Below are 12,529 nucleotides of genomic sequence, written 5' to 3' on the forward strand. Positions count from 1 at the left end.
GGGAATATAAAACTAAAAAAGAAAGGGGAAAAAACAACAATAAACGCAAGCGATGCACAATACAATTGCTCACCACCCACCGACCGATACCCAGCCTGACCCGAGCAGCGATCTGGGCCTTCCGGGTAACTCCCCCCAGTTTATATACTGGGCATGACGTGCTGTGGTATGGAATACCCCTTTGGCTAGTTTGGGCCACGTGTCCTGTCTCTGCTTCCTCCCGGCTTCTTGTGCCCCTCCTCCCTGGCAGAGCATGAGAGACTGAAAAGTCCTTGATCAGGGTAAGCATTACTTGGCAACAACTAGAACATTGGTGTGTTATCAGCATTGTTCTCAGACTAAAGTCGAAAACACAGCACTGCAGCAGCTACTAAGAAGGAGAAAAGTAACTGTTACAGCTGAACCCAGGACAGACTAAAAATGGTTTTTTTTCTTTAATGGTTTTAAATTGTACTTTGAGAGTAGGTAGCAGATCTTTGAGCTACACCCTTATGAATGTTAGTCAAGGCCTGAATTTTGAGCTTTATAAGAGCTTACAAAATTTGGGGGCTTGGGGTGTGAAAACATGAGAGTGAGGTTATAGCATATCTTCCACCTTCCAAAGTATTTACTCTGTTTTATGTATTTGGGAGCCAAGAGAATGGGAGTGTAGGTTATAGTTTTTGGTGTTTTTCTGTTAATGCTGCTTTGTTTTTTGTTTGAACCATATGGAGTAAGCTACAACTGCAATATAAAAATAAAAGAGAGAATGATCAGAACAGTTGGACTTGTTTACTGTTATTTTCTCATAATTAACCAAGTCTTGCTTCATTTGATATACCATTTTGTATTTAATTCAATCTGACTAATCTGGAAAACTGATAAAGGTCACACTTTATATCCATTAGTAATGTTTGATTTTTCTAAAAGAGAAACTTTCAAATTTGCAAAAGTTTATTTAGTTTTACTGAAAAAGATATGAATTTTGCTTTAGTATTCAAAATTTTCATACTTTGAATTCAATACAAGTTAGTTCTTTTTAAGCTAAAAAACCAACTTCAGATACTTCAATGTATTATTATTTTATATTTTTTTAGACACATCTATTCTACTGCAAGAAGCTGAATCTGACTTTTTGTTACAGTATTTTCTGCCTTTCTCTCTTAGGACTGGATGAAGGCTCTGCAGATGTTTTGCAATTTAAGAAAAAACAGTCCAGGGACATCAAATAAACGTCTACGTCAGGTGAAGCAGATACTTGTTTCAAAATGCTGATGATACATCTCAGAACTTCCCTTTCAACAATAGTAAATCCTGCATGTACTTTCTTTTTCTTGGATTTATACAGTATCTATCTTTGTTAAACCAAATGGAATGACTTCCACTTTATTATAATATCTATATACACAAGAACAAAATGTTTTTAGACAATTGGCAGATGCTTTGCTAGGTATTAATTTCTGACCACATTTGAGTAAATGTGTCAAGAATTCAGTATTTGTATTAACTCTTACAGTTGACCAGATTTAACAGAATTATGTCACATGTAACCAAAATACTAGCATAACTAATATTATTCATTTTTCAGTGACAAATACATGCTGAACTGTGATTATGGTGTAATTTCTTTTGGTCTCTTGAGAGTACTGTTGTGGCCAGAATTTCTTTCAGATATAAAGGACAGTTAGTCATAAATAGCTACATCAGCAGTGATTGAAGAATAACAGGAGTCAAGAATCCCTGGTATCTTTTAATGCTGTGAATGTTGGAAGTAGCTGTTTTATCAGTGTGTAGAAAAAGGAATAAATTATTTTTTTTTAGGAAACACAATTATTCTGTGGTCAACATTAAAGATGATGATTGAATATTTTTGAAGAACCAAACTAAATTAGGTAAATTGATTGATATATGAACTGGCAGAAGAAATTGGGAGCCACAAAAGTGAAGCACCTACAGAGTGATCATCTGAACTAATTCTGTACTTTCAAAAGCAAAGAAATTGTTAGGCTGCATGAAGGAATAGAATAGAAAATAGGTTCTATTTAATATTTATGGTATTCTCATTTAGTATACAGTTAGTTTTCATCATCTTATATCAAAATGCATAAAGGAAATGAGAAAATTATTTTCATTATAGGCTGGAATGAGTAAAAGAATTTCCAAGTAAATAAGTGTGGGAAATATTGGACTATCTAGAGAGGTGAAAAGTATAAAAAGCTTTGAAAAGATCAAGGTAGATAAAGCATATAAAGATCAAAAATTATACTTCCATGACTGTCTTTCTTACAGAAATTTTATCAGTTTCAGGGTTTCTTGAACTGTCCTTTGAAACTTCTGGTACTGAATAATTGGATTTAAATGGAATTTTGACCTGATCAAGTATGATATTTCCTGTATTTGTCTAAATTGACTTCAGTTGATATCATTAGATATTTGATTAAGCTATGAATTGCATGTAAGTCAGAAATTTGTAAAATAGTAGACTGTTTAAAATGTATTTAATATAAATGATTTCAGAGAATTCTCATTTTCTGGAAATTGATCTTCCAAGTGCTATTATTTTGATAATCTATAGTAGTCTAATATCTTTTAACAGGGAGAAAACAGTGTAGTGTGTTAAACAAGGGAATTTTATGTAATCTACTGTTGTTTAGAATAGAATATTTCAGTTGGAAAGGGCCTACAGTGATCATCTAGTCCAACTGCCTGACCACTACAAGGCTGACCAACAGTTAAAGCATAATAATAAGGGCACTGTCCAAATGCCTCTTAAACACTGACAGGCTTGGGGCATCGACCAACTCTCTAGGAAGCCTGTTCCAGTGTTTGACCACCCTCTTGGTAAAGATATGCTTCCTAATGTCAAGTCTGAACCTCCCCTGACACAGCTTTGAACCATTCCCATACATCCTGCCACTGGATACCAAGGAGAAGAGATCAGCACCTCCCTCTCCACTTCCCCTCCTCAGGAAGCTGTAAAGAGCAATGAGATCACCCCTCAGCCTCCTTTTCTCCAAACTAGACAAACCCAGGGTCCTCAGCCACTCCTCATAGGACATGCCTTTCAGCCCCTACACCAGCTTTGTTGCCCTCCTCTGGACACATTAATGTAGTTCTTAAACTGTGGGGTCCACCTGCACACAGTACTCAAGGTGAGGCCACACCAATGCTAAATACAGGAGGATCATCACCTCTTTTGACTGGCTGGTCGTACTGTGTTTGATGCATCCCAGGATGTAGTTTGCCCTCTTGGCTGCCAGGGCACGCTGCTGACTCATACTGAGCCTAATCTGTTAGGAAAGTACCAAATATGGCATTGTGTTTGGAGTTGTCCATGGCTCTTACTCAAGATACAAGTCTTTCTTTGACTTCAGTAGAATTTTCTATACATAGAAAAGTTTGTACTTGCAAATCTTAATGTCTCATAGTGATGGTTTTGAAAGTAAAAAATGAATTAAAACTATGGTTTACTTTCACATTGAGTTGCTCTTAAGTTGTCACTGGTGCCTCTTAAAATCTTGTTCCATTATTCCTGTTCCCTGCTCTTTCTATTAGGAAATTATATTTTGTATTTAATATTTATACATTAACATTAAGCCTTCACATCGGAGGAAATTCCATTCTTTCTTTAAAAATAAAAAGATTAATTTTGTGTATTTTCTTTAGGTCAGCAGTCTTATTTTACATGTAGAAGAAGCTCATACGCTCCCAGTAAAACATTTTACTAATCCATATTGTAACATCTACCTGAACAGTGTCCAGGTAGCAAAAACACATATCAGGGAAGGGCAGAACCCTGTATGGTCAGAAGAATTTGTCTTTGAGTAAGTCTTAATCTTATTGAATTACTGAATTTCACTTGAAAATTGCATTTCATTTAAGATTATTTATGCTGTACTGTTTTGCATATGCTTTTAAAAAATACTGTATGCATGGTTATATAGCAGCCATAAATGCATGGGTAGAATCTTATGTATGCATATAAGTATCTTTGTTAATATAATTGTCTTTGCCTGATCATGAGAACTCAGTATTGAAATAACTTTAGAATAAGTTTAAATGTTGGCTAAGTATAGTATTAATTGAGGCTTTCTGTCTTTTCCCCTAGTGATCTTTCATCTGATATTAATAGATTTGAGATAAGTCTTAGTAATAAAACAAAGAAAAGTAAAGATCCAGATATACGTAAGTATTTTTTCTGTAAAAGATGCATATATATTGCAACAATTTCATTGCTCTTGTCAAACACTGTCAAAAGAAAATTGAGTATATTCTCTGATTACCATACAGCTGTATTGGTATGTTTTGGATATCTGTTACTGACACTAATGTTTTTACAATAAGAACCTGCATGTTTTTTAGTAGTAAAACACACAATAATCCAATCCTATGTATCTGATGGCTTTTATAGATCTATTCCAGTACACCTATTATGTTATACTGTGACCATGTTTATCCACCACCACCCCCCCAAAAAAAAAAAAAAAAAAGGGAAAGAGAATCTGTCAGAATTAATCCGCTCCATGAAATGTTACATTCCACTAAGTTTATTTCTTTAACCTGTTTTAAGACCAACTGTGTGGAATTTATTTTGTCCTTCTCAGGTTTGGTTTTTGTTTTGGTTTTTTTTTGTTGCTTCCAGTGAGAAAGAGGGAGGAAAGGTACTTTCCTCACTTAAAATTAAATAAATAAAAATCATAGAATCATAGAATAGTTAGGGTTGGAAAGGACCTTAAGATTATCTAGTTCCAACCCCCCTGCCATGGGCAGGGACACCACACACTAAACCATGAGCATTCACAACTTCCTTGGGCAACCTGTTCCAGTGCCTCACCACCCTCACAGTAAAGAACTTCCTTATATCTAACCTGAACTTCCCCTGTCTTAGTTTGAAACCATTACCCCTTGTCCTGTCACTACAGTCCCTGATGAAGTGTCCCTCTCCGGCATCCTTGTAGCCCCTCTTCAGATATTGGAAGGCTGTTATGAGGTCTCCACACAGCCTTCTCTTCTCCAGGCTGAATAGCCCCAACTTTCTCAGCCTGTCCTCATACAGGAGGTGCTTGAGCCCCCTGATCATCCTCATGGCCCTCCTCTGGAGATGCTCCAATAGCTCCATGTCTTTCTTATGTTGAGGACACCAGAACTGCACACATTACTCCAAGTGGGGTCTCACAAAGAGCAGAGTAGAGGGGCAGGATCACCTCCTTTGACCTGCTGGTCACACTTCTTTTGATGCAGCCCAGGATACGGTTGGCTTTCTGGGCTGCGAGCACACACTGAAGCCGGCTCATGTTCAGTTTCTCATCAACCAACACCCCTAAGTCCTTCTCCTCAGGGCTGCTCTGAATCTCTTCTCTGCCCAACCTGTAGCTGTGCCTGGGATTGCCCCAACCCATGTGTAGGACCTTGCACTTGGCTTGGTTGAACTTCATGAGGTTGGCATTGGCCCACCTTTCAAGCATGTCCAGATCCCTCTGGATGGCATCCTTTCCCTCCAGTGTGTCAACCAAACCACATAACTTAGTGTCGTCAGCAAACTTGCTGAGGGCGCACTAAATTCCACTGTCCATGTCACTGACAAAGATGTTGAACAAGATTGGTCCCAACACCAATCCCTGAGGGACACCAGTCGTTACTGGTCTCCAATTGGACATTGAGCCGTTGACCACAACTCTTTGCATGTGGGCATCCAGCCAATATGACATCTTGATGGTCTGTAGAACAAAATTTGCCTCAGTCCTGTGTCATCCTGTTTCCGCCCCCATTCTATCTGATCTGTGTTCTCAGGAGGTTACTGTCCTGGGTTCAGCTGTAGCAGTAATTTTTTCTCCTTCTTAGTAGCTGGTGCAGTGCTGTGTTTTTGACTTTAGCCTGAGAACAACACTGATAACACACCGATGTTTTTAGTTGTTGCTAAGTAACGTTTACTCTGACCAAGGACTTTTCAGTCTCTCATGCTCTGCTGGGGAGGAGGGGCACAAGAAGTCGGAAGGAAGCAGAGACAGGACACCTGACCCAAACTAGCCAAAGGGGTATTCCATACCACAGCACGTCATGCCCAGTATATAAACTGGGGGGAGTTACCCGGAAGGCCCAGATCGCTGCTCGGGTTGGGCTGGGTATCAGTTGGTGGGTGGTGAGCAATTGTATTCCCTCCCCTTGTTATTTCCCTTATCATTATTATTGTTGGTGATGGTAGTAGTAGTTTTGTATTATACCTTAGTTACTGGACTGCTCTTATCTCAACCCGTGGGATTTACATTCTTCCCATTCTCCTCCCCATCCCTGCAGGAGTGGGGGGGTAGAAGAGGGGGAGTGAGCGAGCAGCTGTGTGCCCAGTTACCAGCTGGGCTTAAACCACGACAGTTACTTTCCTTGTTCAGCTGGTTTGTTTCTATTTTCCTATTACAGCAAACTACTAGCAAGATGGTAAGACATATCAGCTTTCCAAAAAAAAAAACCCCCCAAGTGAACCCAAACCAAAAAACTCTCCCCAAAAAACCCACGCCTGGATTCTGAGCCACACAATGTTGGGGTTTTTTTTGCTTTCAAGGTATTTTGTTTCCCACCATACTTGTCATGTAACTTCAGCCCTTTGCCTCCTTTCTGTTGTCTGCAATGCAGACACACACACCCCCCACCCCTGCCCAAGATTTGTTCCAAGTACTTTTCTGTTGTGTTCAGACCTGTCCCAAAGCCTGGCACAGTATTTATAATCTGTTGCTGTTGGTTTTGGTTTGCATCTATTGTGTTACTGGCCTGTTATGTTTGCCTCTTTCTCTTTTTTCCTCTCAGAGATTTGTAGGGAAGCCTTGACCAAAGTTAGAATTACTTCTAAGACTGAATGCTCTTGCAGAACCAAACTAAATTTCAAAACTCTTGCCCTTTCCTCTGACTAGAAAAATTTCTGCATAGCAGAAGGAAAAAAGAGATATTGTTTGACAGACAAAAGGACTTTCTAATTGCAGTTGTGACCTTGGTTTTGCACAGTTTTATTCATTTGAGCTAGAAAATTCTTTATCTGGGCCAAAGCTTTGGTTAGTAAAAGAACTTTTTAAAGGATAATTCATGAATGGAATACTTCGGTAACTCCTTTTAAAGCATTTTTGTAGTTTCCTTCTCTCTGTCCAGATTATGGAGATCATGTGTGCTACCTTTAGATGTATCCAACTGGTGGAAGGTTATAGATTTTTTTCTTTATCTAGGTCAAGAGGATTGGCAATGTTTCTTGATTATGGTTAGGTAGACTCTTAGAGCATAGCCTAACAGTCCTTTCATTTTGGGATAAGGATTAGACCATATCAATTTGAATTAACAAGCATCTCTGCCTACATCCCCATCCCTATTAAATATTTGAAGTGTATGGGGAAGAAAATTGAGCTAAAAGAGACCTTATTCAACTTGCCTGTGTGCTGTGTTGCCTAAACCCTTGCCATCTCCAAAAACAAAAAAATAGGTTGGTTACCTATCTGAACATTTCTCCTTTGTAGCCACAATTATTAAATGTGGATTGCTCTGAAGTGGGAGTAATGTAAGGCTCATCTTCCCAGCTAACCCATTAAGTCAATTTTCCTGCTTATTTTTCTGTCATATAAAGCAGAATGACGGCCCAAAAATCTTGTATCGGATTCACTGCTTTCTCTTCCATTGTAACACAAAACTAAATACCCAAATTATGCAAGCATAAGGGCTATTTTTTTTAAGTATTTGTGGTGGGTTGACCTTGGCTGGCTAGCATCTTTCCTTTGGACAAAATTTTATCCAATAGGCCAAAGATCTAGCACATGTGCCTTATTGATTACATTTGCACACGCAGCTAACAATCTATATGAAGTGAGAAATCACACAAAGTATGTTTTGTTACAAACAAAGACTGGTTTGTTATCAACACATTCTAGCTACAAATACAGGGCACAGCACTATGAGGGCTGCTATGAGGAAAGTTAACTCCATCCCAGCCAGACCCAGTATGAGTATTTAAAAATATTTCTTTAGTTTTCAAGTCTTTCACTTTGAAATTTGCCTATTATGAGTATTCATTCCATTACTGGTTTTGTATTTTTGCTTTTAAGAGATATTTCAAATATTCATAAATTATACTAAACATTTTAGCATGAGTTCTACTTGTTTTCTTTGTTTCTCTAACACTTTTTTAGTAAATTATTCGAATAAATATATAAATATTGCTTGGGTAAAAAAAAAAACCCCAAAGCAAAACCTCTGGAATATATTGCTAGATTTCATATGCTACTGAAAATCGGAATGCTGAAATGTGATCAGACAGTTAAATCAGTAACTGTTTCAGGGCAGTTCCAAATGGGGTTCAGCTGGAGTGGAAGTTCTGGTTTGGTTTTGCACCAGGATAGTTGGCTAATTCCAGATTAATACCTGTTGAAAAAGAAAATATTTTTATACTAGAGGCTGTCGCCTCATGCAGGCAAGTCCGTAGAGCAAAATCACAGAATGGTTTGGGTTGGAAGGGACCTTAAAAGATCATCTAGTCCCAACCCCCCTACCATGGTCAGGGACATCCTCTACTAGAGCAGGTTGCTCAAAGCTCCCATCTAACCTGACCTTGAACTCTTCCAGGGATGTGGCATCCACAACTTCTCTGAGCAACCAGTTCCAGTGCTTCACCACCCTCACAGTAAAGAATTTCTTCCTAATATCTAATCTAACTCTACCCTCTTTCAGTTTAAAATCATTACCCCTCATCCTATCACTACACTCCCTGATACAGAGTCCCTCCCCATCTATCCTGTAGGTCCCCTTTAAGCCTTTAAATACTGGAAGGCTGCTATAAGGTCTCCCCAGAGCCTTCTTTTCTTCAGGCTAAGCAACCCCAACTCTCTCAGCCTGTCTTCATAGGAGAGGTGCTCCAGCCCTCTGATCATCATCATGGCCCTCCTCTGGATGTGCTCCAACAGGTTTACATCCTTCTTATGTTGGGGGCCCCACAGCTGAATGCAGTACTCCAGATGGGGTCTCGCAAGAACAGAGTACAGGGGGAGAATCTCCTCCCTCAGTCTGCTTGCCACGCTCCTTTTGATACAGCCTATGATTGGCTTTCTGGGCTGTGAGTGCACATTACCTCTGTCTCTTCTTTCAAGCAGTTTGTGTTTGCAGTAGTGCCACAGCTTGTTTTTGAAGTTGTTATTTGAGAATATGCAGCTGGAAGAAAAATATGTCGCTGTACTACATATTTATCACTTCTGTGGCACTGGGAAATAAGCCTACTATGGCAGGTTATAGACTTGGTTCCTTCCCTCCCATACTCTCCAGGAAATATGCACCGAACACATTAAGTGCAAAGTATGTAAACACTCACATAGACATGGGTGGACTTTGGACAAAGGGGAAAAACTATGGAGCCTATCAGGCACGTGTTAATGGTAGTAACAACATACTGTCTACCAACACTAGGTACCAAAAATAAGATGTTGACAGCTACTTCTTTGAAGGACAAAGTGTAAGAGGTTCTAGTCCTCAACAGCTCCTCACTGCTTTGTAAATGGATTGTGCTAACATATCAGCTGTGAGTGGGAAAGCCAGGATTTAGTATGTCCATGTATTGAGCAATTTCTTCTTTGTCAACATTTAGATAGGCTTTTATTCTGATTCAGTAGCTGTAAATGTTTTTAGGGTTTTTGAAGGAGTGGATGATTTTGGTTGGGTCTGGTTAGGTTCAACAAAGGCTTCAGTGTAAACTTAAGTTCATTTCCATTCTGAGGAAAACGTAAATTTGATTTCAGGTTATAAGTATTAATCATCAAAATATAAACTTGTTACTAAATATTAATCCCTAAGCTTTATTTGCAAATAAACCATTAAGAAACCTCAGTCTTACCTTTTTTTTGTGGTAATGTTCATCATATAAAATATTCTTGGATCAGGGTTGTTTTGTATAGTTCTTAACAGTTCTTGCAAAGATGGGATCAACTATTGATTTTTTTCTGTATATTTGTTATTCTATCATAATGTTCTAGATTGAAAAGTATAAACATCCTTAAATTCTCATCCAATGACAGTCTCTTATTGAACATAGCCTAATAGTTTGATATATGTTGCTAAGTAGCAGAAAGTGTTTCTTTAAAGTCTTTGAATATAAATGATGATAACAAGTATTCTGCAGTCCATATATTGATATTTCTGGTTTGATCTTTTAAGATCAAAGCAAGATTATAGTATTTATATTATTGCTAGGAAGTGCTACTGTATAACCATGGGAAAATTAAATCATCAGGTTATTCTGAATCCTGTACCTCACTCTTCCTGTCAATGAGATATATGCCTTATATTCACAAGCAAAACAAGAATGCTGTTTTGTTGCACAGTTGAGGACATGAGAGCTTTGCTCATAAGAAATATTTTGGGAAAGTCAATTGATGATCTGGTCTAAAGACAGTCTAATCCACACTTGTGATAAGTAGTAGATGATGATGAATTTGTTTATCCACTGGGAATGGTTTTTTTATACGGTTTGCATAAACTGTTGCAGCCTTAATCTGGGAGTTCCTAAGTATTAAAGAAATACATCTGGCAACATTTGGGAAAGATGTAGTAATGCTAATAATAAATACTACAAACAGTAACAAAGTGGTTCAAGAGCAGACCTGATGGCAGTATGAACCCAAGGCTTCAAAAGAGGACAATGAATTCTAATCAGTTTCCTTGTTTTAATTTTCTGATTTCTTCCTAGGTTTGCTAGGTAGCTGGGGGAGAGGGGGGCTTTTCCCCCTATTTGGGTGTTAAAAAGAAAACTTTGTTAATAACCAACCCTAACTATTCTATGATTCTATGATCTCTGTGTATTCATTATTTACAGCATGCTTTATATTTCAGCTTCAGTTTTCAGGAGTCTGAAACCATTTAAGAGATAATCTGTCAATATACTTCATGGCACAAATTTTGATTGTTTTTATTAATACTCTTGCTGAAACAAGATGATGTGCTGAAAACAAACTTTTTTATTCAATACTAGCACTGTTTTGCTGGACATAACCTACTTAACCATGCTTTTTTTCCTAAAGTGTTTATGCGTTGCCAATTAAGCCGATTACAGAAAGGACATGCAACAGATGAGTGGTTTCAGCTCAGTTCCCATATACCACTGAAGGGTACTGAGCCAGGATCTTTGCGTGTTCGAGCACGATATTCTGTGGAGAAGATCATGCCAGAAGAGGAGTACAGTGAGTTTAAAGAGGTATTACATTTGTTTCCTCAGTTTTCTGTCAAAATTCACTTTCTCCGTTGATTGAGAGAGATTTCAATAACACTAATAAACATTACTAAGTAGTATTTGTAGTGACTGTTATGTTAGGACACATTTCTGAACATTATTCCGGTTTTCTTTCAGCTTATACTCCAGAAAGAGATGCATGTAGTCTATGCCTTATCACATGTTTGTGGACAGGATAGAACACTGTTGGCTGGCATTTTATTGAAGATTTTTCTTCATGAAAAGCTTGAGTCACTATTGTTACAAACACTAAATGACAGGGAAATAAGCATGGAAGGTACTGTTCCAATTACACTAACATTTACTGAAGTTCTGGGAAGGGAAGGGCTCCTACATCTTTGTTTCTGTTTCCTTCCTTAATTACATCATATATCAAACTATGAACACAGCATGTTTTTTCCTCTGCTTTTTGTTGTCTCATTTTCCCGACTTTTCACTTTATTTTTTTCAGATGAAGCTACTACTTTGTTTCGTGCTACCACTTTAGCAAGTACACTAATGGAGCAATATATGAAAGCCACAGCAACACGTTTTGTTCACCATGCACTGAAAGACAGTATATTAAAGATAATGGAGAGCAAGCAGTCCTGTGAGGTGATACCTTGAAATATGTGTGGTTTTTTTTTTATTTTGATTTGTTGAAATGATGATCTACTGATTGTTTGCATTTATTAATCCTTCAGAAATAATTTCAATAATAGAACTGAACTGATTATGAGTTTTTCTAAATGTTAGCTTGAACAATGTTCATAGCATCACTTTTAAATACATTTTTAAACTCAAATTTCTTTAAATTATGTATTTATTCTTTAGCAATTGTAGGTTCTTTTGTAGCAGTTACTGAATGGTCTACCCTAAATAACTTGTGTTAAGCTCCAGATATACTAAAGTCAATGCCTGAACTTAGTTTCATTTTAAAACTCCCTTACCTTAAGTGCTTGTGTTAGATCCTATATTTATTTCTAAAATGACCCTCCTAACTTCTGTTCCATTTGAACTTAATTATGGAAAGGTGGGGGGAGGGTGTCCTCAGAAGACTGGATTAAAAGATATGAAAATATATGTGCTTAAAAAAAGATGGGCAGTTATGGATAGTGTTAAATGCCTGTGCTGTTAAAATCATAGTGCACTAGAACTTAAAAACATTGCTTTTTCACATTAGTTTCCTGGCTAGCCCTTGAAGCAGATTTGTATTTTCTGTACAATTCTGAGATTTGTACAGCAGTAGAAGATTTAATTTATTTTGAAATAGTATTCAGTGTGTAATATTATAAAATTATACATGTAGTTCTATTCAAGAAAAGAAAC

The 12,529-nt window shown here is 37.6% G+C and overlaps 1 protein-coding gene across 1 annotated transcript in view; it reads left to right on the forward strand.

Moving 5' to 3' along the window:
* Positions 1 to 12,529, forward strand: part of LOC115619024 (ras GTPase-activating protein 1-like) — a 134,492-nt gene that overhangs the window by 106,167 nt on the left and 15,796 nt on the right. Inside the window, exons 13-18 of the mRNA XM_030511040.1 lie at positions 1,147 to 1,224; positions 3,646 to 3,803; positions 4,088 to 4,164; positions 11,013 to 11,185; positions 11,339 to 11,498; positions 11,673 to 11,815. Coding sequence (XP_030366900.1) covers positions 1,147 to 1,224; positions 3,646 to 3,803; positions 4,088 to 4,164; positions 11,013 to 11,185; positions 11,339 to 11,498; positions 11,673 to 11,815 — 789 coding nt within the window. The remainder of the gene's footprint in view (positions 1 to 1,146; positions 1,225 to 3,645; positions 3,804 to 4,087; positions 4,165 to 11,012; positions 11,186 to 11,338; positions 11,499 to 11,672; positions 11,816 to 12,529) is intronic.

The sequence above is a fragment of the Strigops habroptila genome, chromosome W (assembly GCF_004027225.2).
Source record: "Strigops habroptila isolate Jane chromosome W, bStrHab1.2.pri, whole genome shotgun sequence".
NCBI lineage: Eukaryota > Metazoa > Chordata > Aves > Psittaciformes > Psittacidae > Strigops > Strigops habroptila.